The sequence below is a fragment of the Lichenostomus cassidix genome, chromosome Z, assembly GCF_008360975.1.
Source record: "Lichenostomus cassidix isolate B80296 chromosome Z, HeHo_3.0, whole genome shotgun sequence".
Taxonomy (NCBI): domain Eukaryota; kingdom Metazoa; phylum Chordata; class Aves; order Passeriformes; family Meliphagidae; genus Lichenostomus; species Lichenostomus cassidix.
This window is the reverse complement of record NC_139511.1, coordinates 53,688,829-53,708,745: the sequence shown is the minus strand read 5'-3', so window position 1 is coordinate 53,708,745 and position 19,917 is coordinate 53,688,829. Positions and strand designations below refer to the sequence as shown.

Here is a 19,917-nt window from a genome sequence, read left to right as displayed (position 1 = left end):
CAGGTGTAACTGTTCTTTTGTAAGTAAGCACATGTCATGCTAAAAGATGTTGTTTTAAAATGCAAATTCTGAACAGTTGCTGGAACTTCCTAGGAAGTGCCAGAATTTGTTACCAAGGCCCTTAATTCTGCTCTCCTATGCCTTTGCATTACGATGTCTAATTGTATTGTTTCACACTATTTTTTCCTTCCTCATTCAGTGAACAGGATGGGCGGTGCTCAGGAATTGAGCTGCTACTTGATATTTTAGTCCTTATCATTCAGTTAGCAGCCTGAGCTTTATTTACTGCACACCATTTAAAACTCTCTAAAGAATACATAATTATTCATTCCCTTATGGCCTTTTATCTAAGGTGCCTGGCTGAACTATTTTTGTCCGTTTGATTGTATTTTCATGTGCATTTTCTGGTCAATACCTATAACTTTACTTTAGTTACTCTGTGAAATAAATACGTGTGCACATACACAGAATGCATATACATATATTTACTTTTGAAACAGAATTTTTCAATTACGCCCTTTGATAACTTCTAGAGTGGAAGCTGAGTGTCTCTTACATACTTTCAAACAGCCTTTTGTGAGGTCCTTGTAAGTAAACATAAAACTATGCAATTAAATTACTAAATGCATCCAACCGTGTAAGTTGAACTATTTGCATATGCAACCTTCTCTAACACGATGCCCTTCAACTACGAATGTATCTTGACTGTGTATCTTCTAGGTCAGACAAATTGTCCTTTTATTTGAATGCAGTTGATTCTCCCTGCTGGACATGATTGCCAAGAAGGCTTAACTAATGTAGCATTCAGAATGTAGGTTTGTGTGAGAAATAGAAAAAAGTTAGGGTAGCTGGACACTGGAACAGGTTGCCTGGGGAGGTTGTGGAGTGTCTGTCTGCAAAATGTTCAAAATTATTTTCAAAACCCATCTGGATGTAGTTTTGAGTAATCTGTTTTAATTGGCACTTCTGTGATTAGGTTGGATCAGAGGATCTCCAGAGATGCCTTCCAGCCTCAGCTATTCTGTGATTTATATGATAGACAATAATATACACTTGTGGGTATATGTATTTTGCTTGTTTCTGATGGGCAAACTTTATGGATCTTGTGGGTTTCTTCTACTAAAACAGTAGTAAAACGTTTGTTTTGCAGTTTCTGTTTGACTAGCAGGCTACCTTGTCAATCCCATAAAAAGTTTTTAAACTGTTAAACTGTAGTTTGACTGTTTAACTGTTCTCAGCAAAAGCTGTAGAAAAGTTTAACAACAGTGTTTCTGTTGTTATGCAAGTACTTTGCACAAAACTGTAATAAATTGTAATTACTTATTGTGGATGAAACTACTATGTACTTAAATGTTTTTTGGGTTTAAGAGTATAGTGTAGAAAGCTTGGTGGCAATGCTCACCTATTCAGCTCGTGATCCTGTTATCAAGTTTGACAGATGATGAGTATTGGACAGAACTTAATTTATCTTTGTCATTGACTCTTGCAAATTTTAATAGTGTTGACAGTGCATCATAGCTGACTGTAAGGCTTTTCCATAAGATCTTGAACTATTTTAATATTGCTGCTACAAAAAGGTCTAGACTTTTCCAAATGCTAATGTTTATATTTCAAATAAGAAAGGAAGGTGGTACATGTAAAATCTATAACAATCTTTTACAGTCCCAATACACCACTTCTGTCTCTCTGCTACTGATAGGATAAGAGGATTATGGTACTTGTCTTAAAATGGCCATTTCCAATTAAAATATTTTATTGCTAATACACTGTAACTTTTTTTCTGTTGCAGAAGGAGTTGAGCCTTCCAAGAAGAGGAAGTTTGTAAGTATATGAAGGTTTTCTCTATTGTGCTTGCAGTGCAGTATGTATTTTTGACAGTTTTAAAGTAGGCTAGTCTTCTTCTCAGGGAAGTTAGAATGGAGATTAAATGTGCCAGTTGATCTGCCTTAGAATACATACAAAGAAATGAAAATTGTAAGTGAAAACCTATGGGTTTTGTAGTCACCATTTTTATGCCCATCTTTTAGAGAAACTGTTGTGAAGGATTTTCAAGGGATAAAAAGTTCTTAAGTTCAAGTTTTTGTTTTGTATTAAAGGTTTTTCTTAGCAATATAGGAAGAAATCTTTGAATGATATAAAAGAAATTTTTAATATAAGTAAAACTGCTTATGAAATTCTATGAACAGTCCTGTGGATTTGAAGGTAGGAACAAAGACCACAGATGTGTTCTACTAAATGTATAGGATTGTTAAGCTACTATTTTGATTACAGAAGTAAAGACCATATATTCTTGTATAAATTGTTACTTAGTTATATAGCTACTGAGTTTAATTGTGCTTTGCTCAGGTTTCTATACCTTGGCTTTGACTTTCCAGTGATTTTGAGATATTTGGTTTTAAAACTTGTATTTTTCACTTGCATCTTTCTAATTTCTTATTCCGTATTAGTAATTTGCTGAGGAAATATTTGGATAAGAACATCACAAAATGTCTTAAGAAACAAATTCTGTTCACTTACAGCTTTATTTCAAAAATATTTTAATACTGTAAGATGATCTATAGACTATAGGTGAGTAAGCTTGTGTTAGTGTGACAACACGTTGTAAAACCCTGTGCCCTTTCACAAGAGGCCAGTTACTTGGTTTCAGCTTGATAGTGCTGTGTAGCTTTTGGTGGTAGTAGGTGAGGTATGTGAATAACTGGAACTGTAACTGCTGGAAAAGTGCAGTGAAGTGCTCTGTTGTTCTGACTCAAAAGGCATACCAGAAGTCTATACTTCATGGGATACCTGCTGTCTTGGAATAGACTCTTGTTTTGGGTTCTGACCCCTGTGAAGTTGTACACTAGGCAGTAAGCAAACCCATTATGTAAGAAAAATCAAGAAAATAGAAAACTAACTTCTAGTCAAGTATTTCATTATTTAAGTATTTCAGTGACAGAGAGAAAAATAGTTAAACAGAATGATTTTTGGTGCATTCTTTTGGTGTCCTCGGTGCTTTATATTAACCTGAAACTGTTATGTGGGCAGAAGACTGCCTCTTAAAGCTAATGGCTAAACTCCTGTTCACTTCAGCCAGAGCAGAAGCTGGCTTTTGGAACTTGACCTTGCTTACTCTTGCTAGGATGTTTGACATTGAATGTTATTAGCTATTTTAGTCAAAATTTGAAAAAACACTGCAACACAGTCACCTCAGCTGCATTCACATTCATGTTGTTTTGTCTCATTTGTTGAGATCACTGAGATGTAAGTGCACTTTCTGTAATGTTGTTGGACTTTAATAAAATGTAGCAAAGAATAGCACCTTGTCAGCGTAATCATATCTAGTTATTGAAGTGCTTTGGTTTCTGCAGATGGTTGTAGTGGGTTGACCCTGGCTGAATGCCAGGCACCCTCCAGAGCTTCTCTATCACTCCCCTCTGCAACTGGACAGTGGAGAGAAAATGCAATGAAGGCTTCATGGGTTGAGATAAGGACTAGGAGAGATCACTCACCAGATAACTGTCATGGGCAACACACACTTGAATTGGGGATATTGATTGAATTTATTACTAAAGAAACCAGAGCAGGATAATGAGAAATAAAATAAATATTAACACTTTCCCACACCACTCCATCCTTCCCAGGCGCTACATTTCCACTCTGAAAGGCACAGGGAGATGGCGAATGGGAGTTATGGTCAGTTCATCACATGTTGTTCCTGCCACTGCTCAGGGTGAGGAGTCCTTCCCCTGCTCCAGCATGGGGTCCTCCCACAGGAGACAGTTCTCCACAGACTTCTCCAGTATGAGTCCATCCCACGAGCAGCAGTTCTCCATGAACTGCTCCAGCATGGGTCTCTTTCGACAAGGTGCCATCCTTCAGCACAGCCTACTCCAGCGTGGATCTCCCACAGGGTCACCAGCAAACCTGCTCCAGCGTGGGCTCCTCTCTCTATGGGTCTGCAGCTCCCTGCCAGGACTCTGCTCCAGCACAGACCTCCCATGGGGTCACAGCCTCCTCTCAGGCATCCACCTGCTGCAGTGTGGGTCTCCTCCATGGGCTGCAGGTGGATCTCTGCATCCCCAGGGACCTCCATGGGCTCAGGGGCACAGCTGCCTCACCATGGGCTGCACCATGGGCTGCAGGGGAACCTCAGCTCTGCTGCCTGGAGCATCTCTTGTCCCTCCTTCTGCACTCACCTTGGTGTCTGCAGGGCTGTTCCTCTCACATATTCTCACTCTGCTCTTCTCCGGCTGCAACTACATATGCACAATAATTATTTTTTCCTTCTTAAACCTGTTATCACAGCGGTGTTATTACCCTTGGCCAGTGGTGGGTCTGTCTTAGAGTCGCCTGGCGTTGGATCTGCCACACATGGAGGAAGCTTCTGGCAGCTTCACACAGAACCCACCTCTGTAGCTCCCCTGCTACTTAAACCTGGCGGTGCAAACCCAAAATACGATGGTATTTTAAAGTAACTTTAATAGTGCTTAATTAAAAGGGCTCATACTGCTGAGTTTAGCAGTGGCTGTGGCATCAGGGGTTGTGTGCATGGGCTGTGTTGGCTGCTGTGTTGGCTGCTGTGTTTGCATATTATATCCATGTTGACACGGAGACTGAATTTCAAAATGTGTGAAGTCCCATTTTCTATTGCTGTAGACATCTAGAGGTCCTGAACAGCTCCAGGTAGGCACATCACACTATCTTTCAGAGCTTCAGAGCCAATGTTACGCCAAGGACGCAACTTTAAGCAGTACAGGGAGGGCTGTTTCAATATGCGATATTAGCATAGTTGGCGTAAACTGAGATGTAGAGTACTGGCTGAGCAAGAAGTGAGCTTTCCCATGCTCGGAGCACCCCCTGGCTGTGTTGGCACACCTCTGTGTGTGGACACAGGCAGAACTGATCCAGTTTGCAACTAGCTTCATGCAGGTTCTTCAGCATGTTAAATTGCCCAACTGCACATATGCATTTCTGGCATCATGGTGTGGTGGCTTGGAGGCAGGATGAATAAATGGGAGATTTCTCTCAGGCTGGCTCCTGCAGCAAAACTGACTTTATGTGAGTTTAATGTGATTGTAAACCCGCATGACTGTTAGTATCCCACTTTGCAAGTCCATTGGAAAGTTACATTGAAATATTTTTGCACACTGCCACTATGGGTTATTTATACCTTGGTAGGATATTTTTATTGATTTATTTTCACCAAACACTTCCAACCCTGAGTTTAGCTTAGTTGGTTAGATCATGGTGCTAGTAACACCAAGGTTGTGGGTTTGATCCCTGTATAGGCTGTTCACTTTAAGAGCTGGACTTGATCACTGTGGGTCCCTTTCACTGTTCTGTGATTATGTAATGCCAAGGAAGATACTTGTGCTTAATGTTAAGTGAGACTCAGAAATACAGGTTTAATTTTATCAGAATTAAGTGTTGCCATTTGTCTGTGAAGCACAGATCCTCTGAGGAACCAGGGAATACCTGATGGCAGCTACACATCCCTATCCATTAGGCATTCATAGTGTATCCAGCTGAAGTAGGTAGCCGGAGATGGTCTCTCAGTGTGTGTTTAAGCAAGTGAGTTTCCATCACTGAATTTAAGGCATGAGTGTCCTTACCCTGATTTATTTCTTTACCATGCTGGCAGAGTTCAGGAAAATGAGAACTAGACACAGAGAGGACATGAACTCAAAGATTGTGGCACAAAAATCAGGCTCAGCTTTGAGTAGGTACGTTCTGGTTTAAAATGCTCTTCTAAAAAGAGGTTTACAATGAGCTTCTCTTAGGTGGAGAGGAGCCTTCAGGAGCAGCAATACATAAAAAGAAGTGAGTAAATAGAGGCAGTTTTTCCTTTCATTGGAGCCTCAGTGCTTGATGTACCTGCCCTAGAAGTAAAATAACTGACTTTTTCAGGCTAAGTCTGAGCTCTTTCTGTCTTCTTTAGTTTAATTTTCAATTTCCATTTAATTTGGAGATGTTACCACTTTGATGTATTTATTTTTGCTGCATCTGTCCTTCTTTCTGAAACTAATTTCGGTAATTACAAAATATGGACTCAAGTTCAGTACCAGCAATTATATAATCTGCTTGCACCTGTGGAAATGTCGAAGTTCATCAAGGAATTTTCATAAAATTGATTTATGCATTTCAGTGAAACAGTTGATATCCTTGGATAACAGCAACATAAGATTTCAAGAGAAATTCAAGCCAAGAATTCAAGAGAAACAGTAATCAAAACCACTACTTGCTTAGATGCTTAAATTTCAAGAAAGGTAAAAACGATTTTGTAAGGAAGTTTTTTTTTAATCAATGAAAAATATGGAGTATCAGTTACGTGTAGGGAAAATGTGGGAATGATCCATAGTGTGGAAAAAAAAAGAAAAAAGCTCTGAGGCCCATGTAGGTGGAAAAACTAGAATTTGATTTACAGTTTCTGTGTACAAATATATATATCTACATCATAAAAAAAATAGGTATGTTCATAGGTGACCTGTTATCTTAAATTTGGAGAGTGGAGCAATAATGAATTGCCAGGTAATGAATTTCTCAATTCTAGTATGGATGTGTTGTGCTCTAGTAGGTATTCTCCATAGCCTGTGTTTGATTATCAAGCTGCATATTCTTTAGTGTTGTTACTAGCATTGTTTCTGTCCTCAACTTTCAAGGGTTTTCTACTGCTGTCACTGAGTGGAATTTATTTTCCCCTGCATCTCTTGGATTCCTTGTGTCTAACAATGAAAAACTTGGTTATGTCTTTTGTATGATTTAGGAGCCAACAGCTACTGCAACGTGAGCCTTTCCCCGCACAATCTTGCTTGCTTTAGCCTCCATAAATCCTGTGCAAGTGTGCTGCCCATTGTCTGTTTCCTTCTTTTAATGTTGTGCTAACAGGGAGAGTTGTGACACGTGCACCGTGCTGGGTAGCCTTGTTGCCACCTTCCTGTTGTCAGTGCTGAGGTCTTCTGCAAACACATCCTTTGTGCTGGGGAGGGCACAGGCCTGATTTAGACACAAACAACACATCCATTAGTATTTTATTGCTGTTAGCTGTGTCCTTGGCTAACAGTATAGGCAACTGTTTATAGAACTGTATAGAACAACTGTTTGAAGTTGTTATGTTGGTTTTTTTGGCGCTTGCACATACAAATTTGCATCCCTGCTTTATTGTACCAATATTATTATTATGTAGATCTGCAATTATCTCTGGACTCTGGGTATTACTAGTATATGCGTGGACTTTATCCAGTTATGTCCTCTTTTTATGATTTATCACATTACATTTTAGAAAAAGGAATGATCTGTTTTAATGTAATTCATCATGTCTCTTTTCAGTGAAAAATTATGTATACTATGTGAGGGTATTTTAAAGCTTTGTAATACTGTTTTACTGGTAAATTCAGGCTCATCTATTTGTGGGTCTGTGTGTGCCTGTACACAACTTTTATTTACACATGCAAAAAAAGTCAGTGATAGTGATGACTTTTTTATATATTTGAAAACTGTTCAGATACATAACAAAATTCTTGAAAATAACCTGCCTCCCTGGAGAATGGTGCCCAAAAAATGAGGTGATCATGCTTTAAAGCTTAATTGTGTAACATGGCATTTATCTACTGTTGTTCTGTGGGTGCTGTGATTTCTAAGTAATGTAAAGTGGCCAGGGACTGTGCTACTTCACAGTGTGCTGGGTGTGGTGTTCCCTGTTTGAATTTTATTTCAGCTACTTAGGCAAGGACAGGCCAGGGTTGAGAATGAAAAATAATCATAAGTAATTCTTTATCAAAATAGTGATTAAACTTGAGCCACAGGGAAAACGCAAAATTAAATCAGCCTCGAGGGTCAAGGTACGATTCTGTAGGGATGCTGCAGAATTTCAGAATGGGGGAGTCGCATGATTCTTGGTGGAAGCAAAGAAAATCAAGCATCTGGGTTGCCTCCAAGCTTTGCCTAAAGTAAAAAACGTTTGTGCATTAGAATAGTTTAAAATATTTTCCTACATGCAAAAAAGAATAAATGAGATGGACGCCGGACACACTGGCTGTCCTAATGTTCTTGACTATTCCATGTGTCACTCTGCACCTCTGAGAAGCCTCTTCTGCTTGTGGTCTTTTTCACTGAACTGCTTGCTCCGTGTCTGGGTTCTTCCCTTGTGTCCTGCTTTACCTGTTGAACCAGCAGCTGATGGTGATTGCAGTGTTTGTGTGTACACTGAAGCAGCAAAACTTAGAGCAAGAGCACGGAAGATTCTAGGGGAATTTAATGGCTGGAAATGGGAGCTGCTGAGGCAAGGGAGTAGTGATGTCTGAGCATCAGGGCAAGGTCTAGGTGTAACCTACCGTGTAAGTGCAGTAATTGCATGATTAAATTCTTTCTGTCAGTGACAAATGCGATAGATGTATATAAGCATTTTAAAATTAGCTTTAATTTTATTATTAGCATACAAGAAGGCTGTGTCTTCTTGTTTGTATTGTGAACAGAAGTTGCATTTCAGCGAGTAGAATTATTTGTCTTTGATTTTGTTCTAGTAAAGTTTCAAAATTATATCACATACACAAAAAGATTAAATGTCCTTATAACTACCTGTTTTATTCTGCTTCCTCAGAAAGTACTTGTGCATTGAGAAAACTGGCAGAACAACGTCATGGGTAATCACTGCTAGTGAGCACAGCTTGAATTTCTAATGGTAAACCTTGAAAACCTGGCATACTGAAGCAGCTTCTTGTTCACTGGGTTTTTTTTCCCAGTGTCATTATTTCAAGAAGTTTCTTTTTCTTCACTTAAAAAATTTGTTAAAAAGAATTGTTTGTCACAAAGGAGTTGTTACGTCCTGATGAATGCATGATCTAGGCCACTGTATTCTGTATTGATGAGCTGATTTTTTTTTTTGGCACTGACCATAAAAAGTTTTGAATACTCTGTTAATCTACAGAGAGAGCTTCTTGAAGCTGTGCAATTCCTAGTGTGCCCACATTTAGCCTCTGTAGGATTGGGGTCTTGGTGGCGTCCTGGAATGAGTACCTGATAGTTTGATGAACCTGTGCTCTGCTAAAAGAATTGTAATAAGAAGTTGGGTTGTTTGGTTTTTTGTTTTGTTTTGTTTCTTGTTTGTTTCTTTTTTTTAATGGAGGTTGAAGGTGTATCGAATATAAGTAAGTGTTTGGTTTTACCTTAAGAAAAGAAACTCTCAGTTTTTTTTTGAATAATATATTTTTCTTTCTGGTACCAGTACTATCACCTGTGTTCTAAATATCTGCCTTCAGAAAAAGACAGGCAGTTGCTGAAAATCAGGGATCTGCCTGCCTTGCATCTTCAGTTAGGCATTCTGCCATTACAGATTGTCCCCTTGAAATTTTCAGTATAATTGCCATTCCATTATGTAAAGTATAGGCTGTCATGAATGACGATCATGAAATCCCAGTGAGCCACTTCTGTTTTGTCTCAGATGAGGAGGGAAGTCTCTTTTCCCTCTCACTCTTTCCTGTGAAATACAGACTTGAACATTTTTTATTACTGTCAGTATTCTAAACCAGTGCTGTTGCTTATCATAAAGGACATTAGTGTATTTGTTTCCTGCAATTATGTGTCTGTAGACAGAGTTCTAAGTTTTAAACCAGCCCAAATGACAGAGTGGCAGCAGGGCTTCTGTTGGCCATTGCTGGGAGTGTAGCCTGCTTTACAGTTAGGCTGCACTGTCTGTGTCTTTTGTATTTTGTGAACACATGGCATAATGTTTGTGGCTGTGGCCATTTTTGCCTCTGCCACCACTTCTGTCTATCTACAACTTCTCCCTTCCTCACAGGAGTTACGGGTCATGCTTACTCTCTTACGAAGTTTTGTTGACTGCATGCAGTTCTTTGCATGCTTCTGTTTTGCTGGAGGTTTTCCATCTGTCTTTGCAGCCTTTGTGTAAAGCCAAGTGCCCTCCTTGCCGGTGAGTTCTCTGGGACAGAGCAGTGGAGAGCTGGCACAGAGGTCCTGGGCTGGGTTTAGGCTTGCAGAGCTCACTCTGTGGATGTAGTTTTCATAGGGGGATAGGCATGCCAAGAACCTGGTTGCCAAATGCTTTGTGTAGGGGAGGGTGGGTGATGGCTCCTGGGAGTAAATCAAGGGGGAGGCAGCATTTGCAGTTCTTGTGGAGGGGCTGATGGCTCACCAAGACTGGAGCTTGCAGAAACTAAATAGGTTACTTCAGCCAAAAGTGTGGCCAGCAGGAAGGTGGGTGGGCTCTGTGGCAGTCTGAAAAGGAAAGGGAGGGATGGATGGCAGCAGGACAGAGCTCTTCTCTTGTAGATTTGGAGACGGAAAATAATGCATTGGCATAATACCATTCTGTTTCACAAGGGCTAATCAATGAGCTCTGCCTCTGTATTCTTTAAGGAGTCATTGCTCACTGAGTCATGGCAGTCAGGCCAACCTGGCATTAACACGTGTTCCTTCCATCTGTGTGCTTTTCTCTGCCATCTCTGTCCTCTTGTCTTTTCTCCCAAATATTGTAGGGTTTCTGCTTCTCTGTCACATTTTTTCCTAGCAAGCCAGTCAAGCTTAGACCTGTGAGGTTTAATGAGCTGTGTTGCAACAGATCTCACAGGCATGTGAAAAGGTCAAGAAAGGGTGCTGGGGATAAGTGGATCTGCATTATTGCCTTGCTTGCCTGGAAAGAGTAGCAGATAACTGCCATGGGGAGCAAGTGAGTCTAAAAGGCTGACACAGGGAGTTTCTTACTTTGTATTCATTGTATGTTGACTGCCACAGTGCAAAAGGCAGTGTAATTGCATATAATCACATTTCCCAAATCCCAGTGGCTTCACTCATGAATGTTTAGTGTGGTCATGCCCCTAAGCAGTGAAGGCAAGTCTGGTATTTGAGACAAACATGCTGTCGCAGGTGCTCCTGACACAGGGCTGGGTGTGCTGCTGGAAACGAGCAGTTCTTGCTGTTCTAGCGTGAATGGAAAAGCTCTCCTGTACCTTTTTAAAGGTTGTACAGGGAACATAGTCATTGGGAATGCTTTTTTCCCCTCTGCTACATAGTACTACTTTGCCACTATGTGACTAGATACATACCCGATTTGAACACAGCATGTGATGGAAGCAGGATTAAATCAGCCATGTTTACATTCATGTGTAGGTATGGTCTTGAGACCCAGCCTCAATTATTTTGTGGTTCTTCCCTACTATCACTGAGATGCTGCTGAAAATGAGCTTTTACAGATCATTGTCATATTTTGTGAATGCTTGTCTCCTAGATAGTGCTAGGAGCCATGTAAAATGTTTTCATTTGCATTTAAAATATGGATGTTTTTATGGTTGACATGCTTGTCAGAAGTACCAAGAATAAATCCTCATATATCTAAATCCTGAGTGATTTTAGATGCTTGCTCTATAAATTAGAACTTTGTTGACCTTTTTTAAGCCAAGTTTTACCAGTAACCATACATGCAAATGTGCCTTGGTGAGGTGAGGGTATGGGGTGGGGATATTTACACTTTTGAGAGCCTTTGCTATGTTGTTTATAGGGCAGAAATACTAAGCAGGAAATTACTCTGTGCTACCGGTGTAATAAACCTGGTTGACTGGCTTTAGTCATTATTTTTCATTAGTGACCTAGGTGGCAGAATAGATGGTGTTTGTGAAGTTTGAAGCAGAAAACAACCTGGGAAGAATGCAAGTATATTGAAGAGCAGTATGCAGTTTCAAAATCGTTCTGACAACCTGGAGAAAATATACTAAGTAAAATAGAACAGCCTAGAGACTTCTTATTCCTGCAGAAAATACTCTGCTTTTCAAATGCAAGATAGTTGAATAGGTGTCAGTTTGCAGAAGAGATCCATGAGGTTTAATGTACCACAATTGCTGTTGGGGGGCAGTGGGTATCTCATGCTGGGAAGCTGATATTTTGACCAGGCTTGCAGCATTATTCTATCCCACTCAGAACTTACAAGACCTTATATTGAGGTACTGTGTGTTGAAGTGGATCAGCTGGAAACAAATGACAGCTATTACCAACTTTGAAAATTTGACGATACCTGGAAAAATATTTACCAAGCTGGGGTTACTTATTTTAGAGAAGGTAAGGCTGAAGGATGTTCATGAAAGTCTTCCAGTGTGTGGAATATCTGCCATTAGTAGGAATAAAAGTGTTTTCTGTGTTATTGAGGTGTACAGCAAGACACAGTGTGTTTAAATTGGAACAAGGGGGATTCATCTCAGACACGGTTGAAGCAGTGTCTAAAAAGCGAAGCAGAGGAGTGGGTACCAGGGAGTGTTGTGAAATCACTTTCAGTTTTTAAGAACAGATGAGACAACCATCTGATGGGAGCAGTAGGGGTATTATAGGTATCATGGACCTCTCTTGGGGAAGGAAAATATGATCACTTGACTTCCTTCTTGCTCTCTTTATAAATTGTCATTATGTCCGTCGGATTATTTGCTCACACTTTCTGCTGAAACTTGATTCCATATATTAAGTATCTGCTTTCATGGAAGAAAATACTGTCTCATAACGGACAACATTATTCATTTGTACTTGTCTGTAATGACAGAATTCTCAGTGGAAATGTGTATAGGGCTTTACGTAAGCATTAGGCAGATAAAAAAAATGACACAAGGTTCAAATTTCTTGAGGTTTTCTTTTTTTGAAAGACTGATGGCACTCTTTCAGTTGTTGACTCCCATTTGCAATGCTTGCCTACCCCTGTTTGTCTAATGACAAAGAGAACCAGAAGATGAATTAAAAAAAAAATAAAAAAATTGAAGCAGATGTTGGGTAGTCTTACTGAATTGCTGGGGAGAATCTTCTGCAGGCATGTATATGTGTGCATAATAGTGCCTTAACAAGGAATCAGTTAGCAACCAGCCAAAACACAGTTTGGTAACTCTCTAAGTACATGTAAGTTTTTGATGTATGGTGTAAGGTTTTGGGAGAATCCAGCTGCAGGTTTGACTATGGAGTCATGAAATTTTGTATTTGTGCTTTTAACTTTTTGAAGAAGATACAAAGATACCATCATGATCTTAGGAAACTAGTCAAGAGATTATTTTCATGTCTTTGAGGTTTTTTACATTTTTATTCTTTTGATGAAAAATTACATGCAGGAAAATTAAATGGCATCAATTAGCACTGAAATATAGCTTAAATGAAAACCAGATAAACAAATGCTCATTAAGAGCCTGGGTCTGGGTTATCCCTGTGTAAAAAGGGTCTTGACTTTTTTAAGAACAGTTATTTAAACCTCGTGTAATGTAGAGCTGTTCAAAAAGTACATCTGGTTTTTCCTCTGATTTTTAATGCTTTTTTTTTTCTTGATAGGCAGTGCAGATCGAGACCATAATTATTATTAACATGTAATTTCTGAAGCTTTTTACAGCTTTAGTATTAGCGTGAAGTCTGTTGACCAGAGACTTTATTAGCTGAGCTATTTTTATTGCTTTGTAATTTTTGTTTTAATTAAAAAAAAAAAATTATTCTTACAGTGTGTGAAATATGGTAGGGGATTGTCCAAAACTGAAGTAACTACTCTGTGAGTTTTCATTACAAAACACTTGGCAAAGGGTGTGTTGTGCCCTTGTATTAACTGAGCTTGTGATTTTGTATGGAATGTTACTTTTGAACTTTCACAAGCAGGTGCAAAAACGTTGCTGCCTAGTCAAGGGAGATGGGAGACTGGTTGGTGGAAATGAGGAAGGCTAGTTTAATAAACTGCTTTAGATGGCACCTCTTGTTGTCATCTGTAGTAACACTTCAGGTGATATTTAGACAAAGAGTAGGGAAGTTTTTCTCTCATTTTTCGGCCAGGTACCTTCATTATTTTTATCTGTCTTCTGAGCTCTTAAGGTCAGGACCAGTTAATATGAGTCCTGCTTTACCTAAAATGCATCTGTTCTAAAGACAAGGTGGTTGTCCTGGCTGTCGGGCTAGTTTCAGAACTACCTGTTCAAATTCATTGTGGAAGAAGGGGAGTGACTGAGGTTGCAGAGAGTTTCTGCCAGATCTTGGCTGGTGGATGTCTATTGATTCCTTTTGTCTGCAATGTTTTAGGATCAACACTTTTAGTTAAGATGTTCAATGTGATAACCAGTTGCTGGGTTAACTTCCCAGAGGTCTTCACAGCTGTTTAGTTATTTCTAATGTTTAATTAACATGGCAAATAAGCACATTCTTTCTATCCATTCAGTATTTTAGTAATACAAACAATACCATAGAGCTATCAGCAGAATATGCAACTAATTTATAAAAAGTTATTGAAATGTATTTGAGTTTAATAGAGTGCTTTTATATGTAGAGAGAACTGTAATTTTAAAACAAGCCCCTTGCAGAGAAGTAAGAGTGAGAGCTGTAAATAGACTCTGGCGTGTTTTGCAAGACCACCTAGGCTTTTACTGTTTACTCCAATGACACATTAATAAAATACGTTATTGTAAATTGCTTACTGGTGTGAGATTTATGGACATACCTGTAAATGTCAATAGATCCATGATGCTGAAACTTAACAGGACTTAAGACTGGAAGGGGCTGTCTAGTATGTCTTTCTGTCGTGGCCTACCCTGGGAGTTCGAAGTGCTGTGTGCTGGCATGTACTGAACACAGGTAACCCAGGGACATGCAGGTTCTGCCAAAGTCTACCCACTGCCCTGCAGTGACAAGGAATTCATTTCTGCATGCTATGCTGAGCCCATTGTGCAAACTGAGCTTTTGGGTGTGGGCAAATTCAGACACCTGTCATTTGCATCTATTTCCTCCCTTCCCCAGGGAAACCAGCAGGACAGCCTACCTCCTTCTCCTTATGTAATCTGACCAAGATGAAATATTCCTTGCAATTGCAAATTGAGGAATTATTGTGAGTTTGAGCATATGAGTGAGACATACCAGTCAGGGATCTAAGGAAAAGGATTGCTTTCACCATCTGGTGATTGCTTCCTTAGCTGTGACCTATCTCAAATACTTGTGGGGAAAGTAGTAAGTAACCAAACAGCCCTGAATAAACTGGCCAGTTCGAGATCAATATGAAGAATACTTTTTGGTGCAGTCTGGCAGATAGCTAAAGCATGAGGTTGGCTTTATACACATTGCATTGGTCAGTCTGTTGACTTCAGCCAGAGGAAGTATATGGGAAGATTTATATTTCAGATTTTTTTTGTGTGTAGTTATAATATGCCCAGGCATGCTGTGTTGAAAGAGTGCAAAAAGACTGTGTGTGTGTTTTTCACCTCATTTCTCTTGTGCTATGTTTTGCATCTCACTGATGCCAAGAAGCAGTGTTGCACTCACCTGCTTCTGCATCTTTCCTGCTAGAACTTCTTCATAAACTGTCGTGCTAGCAGTGAAGCAGGTGTGCTTGCTGGAAATGAACAAATGTCTGAATTGATGTGGTAAACAGATTAGATGACATAAATTCAGATGAAATGGTCTTTTGTCTGTGACAGAAGGGTGTCATTATTCTCTGAGAGGTGGTTACTAACCCTTGAATACCTTTGGAAAAGTCAAAAGTGCATGCAGAACCAAAGGAGGCATTAAATTGTTAATTTTCTTAGTGTGATTGTTGTTAAATGTTACAGACTAATGAAAGCCAGTGGCACCTGCATTGTTAATGAAATTATGGTGTTACCATTATTTAAGGGGAAAAAGCAAGAATAATCAACATTTGCAGAAGAGAGGGGTCTTGAAAGCATACAATATTAATAACTGCTATGGAAGTAAAATCTTTCTGGTTTGTGTTTCAAGGCAATAAACCTTCCTCTGTGCTTTTCTGGTTTTGCTTGGTTTTAACCAGGTGTCTAAGATTACTAAACCAGAGAGACCTCAGTGAGGAGTTTGAGTCATGTTTTCTTACATCTTATTTTTGAAATTTGCTTTTCAGCTCTTGAACTAGCTAAAAAAAGCCAGTGTTTGCATTTGCGAAGAAATACAGTGCTTACAGTCCTTCGGTGCTGTTAGTGACTTTTTGTTTGGAATTCTTTCCAGGTGAGAAATTCTCTTTACAGAAGTTGTGTCAATATAGGCAACATTTACTAATATTTTCAGTTGATTCTACGTTTAGCTTTTGTAGTACAATAAGCCTTCTTTTTAAGTTCCGCTTCCTTGCTCAAGTCTGTGTTGGTGAGATGAAGTCTAAGCAGTGCAAAATTAGGAGCAAACAGATGTTTTGACCACACTTGAAGTCAGCTTTCACTTGCAAGGCTTCATCTAATTAAATTGCTGCAGTTTTCAACCCCAGATGCATGAAGCAGGTCCCATTTATTCCTGCAAAAACTCTTAAGACTGCAACACTGAGAAAAATTTGATCTTGTACTCTGGATTCATCTCTCTTTTTCAGGAAATCACGATTTTTTTAAACTTCTGTCTGGATCAGGCAAAATGTATAGAAGAATTACTTTCAAAGTCAAGCTATGGCTTTATCTCAGTTTAGAATAATTTAGAATTAATGTGATGTGAAGTGCTTGCATGAGTCAGCTCAGTAAAGATTTATCATGGTCACAAAATAGCCCTTAGATGCAATTGTTTATGTTTAAGCACCTGTACCCGACTGCCAGTCCCACTCAGTTTCCTTTTAGACAAGACAAACTGTTAGTCTTGTCTTCCTGCAGGTAGAATGCTCTAATTGCCCAACTGTCGTGTTTCACGAAGTAGTGTTCAGTGACAGACTATTCCTTTGCATGTAGAGAAAATAACAAGCAAAAAAAGTGCCTTTATTGTGGAGTTCTGTTCACCATAGTTTTAAAATTGGCTGTATGGAGCTAGTGTGTAAAATTTGTATTGCACTTTTGATGGAAGTACACCTTCACCTCCAGAGCTAGTCCTTTTGCTGGTTTGTTTACAGAAATAGTTGTGCCATCCTGGTTCACGGAAGTTGGCTGTCCTCCTTGAGATGTTACTGCTGTCTGCTACTCTTTGTGCCTTCCGTGAACACTCAACAGTTTTATAGAACAACAGATAGTTACTTTGGTGTTACATGTGCATGTGCTTACATAGATAACAGCATGAAGCAAACTAAAGGCTAGTATGCACAAAGTTAAGCCCTTTGAACAGCATTTAAGGCTTAACTTAAACTACGTGTGTGGTGTGCACACAGACACAATTTACCTCTCAACATTTTCTGTCTCCATCAGAAACTTTTCAGCAACCGAAGAAGTATTATGTACAAAAGAGATTTTTATCAAAGGATTTTTAAGGGAATAGAGCTTAATTTGAGAGATACTGAGCCATGAGAATAGGGAGCTGTCTGTTCTTGTCAGCTAGGGGAGAGCCAGGAACCTGTGGCTCTGGTGTCCCACTCTCTGTTGCTCTCATGTTAAATTTCTATTCTTACAAGGTTGTCTCCATACTCAGTAATGAAAAAACCTGTAGGCATGGGCATCTTCATCAGATAGTTTCAGTGTCAGGGTTGTTTGACTGTTAGACAATTGATTCTTGTACTGCATTTTTCAAGTTTGAGAATATCTTCAAAAATTGATACTTTGCTTGTGTTCTGGGAAAATTTGAAAAACCTGTCTGAAAGTGCAGTTCAGAGTTGGGCATCTAACTGATCTTTGTGCCCTTGCAAATCTGTGCTCTCACCCATTGTGGTTAGTGAGCCTGAATTTAACACCTTGGGTTTTGTCCTTTCTCCTTCTTTTGGGAGGTAGGAGAATTTAGAACTTACAGATACTGCTTATGGGATGCTTGGCTTAGTAATGCTTTCTGGGACTTCAGAGTCCGGGTGTCAGTTGTGTTGTAAAAATTGAAATACATAGTTCTGTGTATCCTTTAGGTTTGTTTTCAATATCTTTAAATGAAGGCTTTAGGTAATGCGTAACGAAAATTTAAAATACCTTCCAGTAGAAATATGTAGGAGACATAAGAGGTACAATTGAGAATTTAATTATTGTTTTCTACTCTGTGGTTGAAAAAGCAATCTAGTTCAACAAATCCAGTTCAGCAGTTTCCCTCTGTCTCTGAAACCTAGTACCTGTGAACTCACTATATTCTTCCAAAAATGAGCCGAGGATCCAAAAAGCAGCAGTTTCATTTGGTTCTGTGCTTTGACTAGTCTGTAGAAGTTGTCCATGCACAGAGCAGGTCCAGAATTCTGGCAAAAAATAAAATCATGTGGTTAACTTTATTATATTGTGTACAGGAAATGTAGGCGGGTGAGATAAAATATTCTAGCTCTTAAATTACTAAAAATAAGTACTTACACTTTGCTTTTCCTGGTGTTTTATAGAGCATTGAAAAAATGCTAGTCTTCATGGAACAATTCACAGTATTTATTTATTAAAATTGTAGTCTCAGAGTAAGAGAGAGTGCATAAAAAAGGAGTGTAATTAAATTACACCCAACATCCCACATAGCAGCACTGATCTACAACTGTCTTTATAAAGTGTTGTGTAGTGGTTTACTTTTAACTGATGCTATCTTTAAAGCTGAAATTAACAGACTATTCTGCAGTTTCAAGGTTTGGCTCTCACCTTTAATATAAACCATAGATGATTTCTCTTTAAAATTCAGGTGCAGGTGTGACAGAACTGAGTGATGACTTCTCCTTTTGTATTAACCATTGTGTTACAAGAATATATTTGTTCTCAAAAGCCTTGCCAATTAATTTGCTCCATTAAAGGAGAAGAGCCTGCTTTTCATTCAGCAGTTTGCTGTTCTATTACTGCAGAAAGTGCCTGTTTACCACAGAAAGGGATAATGTGACTTAAAGAAGATGGCTCAGTGCTATTTGGCAGTATCGGAGGGGGTGGTGAATGTTGGACATTTGCCGAGAGAAACTGTGTTAAGCATAGCGGCTGTTTAGCGCGGTGGGCTGGCGTAGCGAGGGGGACCACTCCATCCTCCGAGGTGCAACGTGTGTGTGTGTGCGGGCGTGTGTCGGCGCAGTGCTGCTGCTGCGGAATTCCGGGCATGAATTACTCGATGTGCACAGCCGAAGGTGCCGCTCGCTCCGCTGAAGCGGCGCGGCGTGCGCTGCCGCTGACCTGAGAGAGGCAGGCTGCGGCTCGCCGTGACAGCTCGAGGTGGAAGGACCCCAACTTGCGGTCCTCCCCCCGCCCCCGAGAGAGCCTTAGTCCAGTCCTTTATAGTGGCTCATTTGGCTCTCTGTCATCGCCAGAATGCTGCCCGTGAATGTGTGTCATGATTACAATAGAGTGTGGTAACACATAACAGCAATGAAAGCCCAGCGGGAAAGGCTACAAATTCCAGGGCTGACCTTGGAGTAAGTATTGTCTGTCTTTAATATTTTAATGGTTTCTGCATGATGCCGGCTTTTGTGCAGTCAGGAGCTTTTAACATACGTTCGTGCTGACAGCCTGGGAGCACTGCAGCTCCAGGTTGAACGAACACGTTTTCTATGCATTGCAGTTGGTTTCAGCAAATGTATGAGCCCGGAGCCAGGATATTGCAGTGTGTTTGGAGAGAAAGCATTGCTGCGTGTTTAAAGTTACTGAATCTCAGTGCATGAAGCATCCTGTGAGCTCGTAGGGGAACAATCTGTCAGTAGGCCATGGTGTCTGTCTTTCTCTTCAGCTCTCTGTTGCTGTTTGTTTATCCCGGTGCTGCCTTTTAGAAAGGCCTCTTTCTGTGCTGAATAATAGAGAGCACTGCAAGAGATTAACGCATTATAAAAACACTGTTTATGAAAATTCATCAGGAACAAGATGTATTTTACATACGTAACTGCACTAATGACCTGTATTGACATTCTGGAGGATTCCTGATAGTTTCTGCAGTAAGTATGTTTACCTAATTTAGCAGTGTGTTTACTCGTACTTGCTTAAAACTGATTAACTAATTTGTGTGCTTTCAGCTATTTAGAGAGTAGCTAAATGAAAATGTGTAATTTTAATGTATAGTGATAGTGAGTATAGTCTTCTATTCATAAATGCCAGCATATGTTTGCCCAAGATATGTTAGTCATTGCCAAATATTTATTTCTATACATACATACATACCTGCAGTCTA

The 19,917-nt window shown here is 39.6% G+C and overlaps 1 protein-coding gene across 8 annotated transcripts in view; it reads left to right on the top strand.

Moving 5' to 3' along the window:
• MAST4 (microtubule associated serine/threonine kinase family member 4) overlaps positions 1 to 19,917 on the top strand; it is a 232,727-nt gene that overhangs the window by 70,851 nt on the left and 141,959 nt on the right. For 6 of the 8 annotated variants that reach the window (XM_085042888.1, XM_085042887.1, XM_085042885.1 and 3 more), the window contains one exon: positions 1,790 to 1,821. In XM_085042888.1, coding sequence (XP_084899014.1) covers positions 1,790 to 1,821 — 32 coding nt within the window. Of the gene's footprint in view, positions 1 to 1,789; positions 1,822 to 18,788; positions 19,172 to 19,917 lie in introns of those variants that run through there. The other 2 variants (XM_085042890.1, XM_085042894.1) reach the window with 2 other exon arrangements.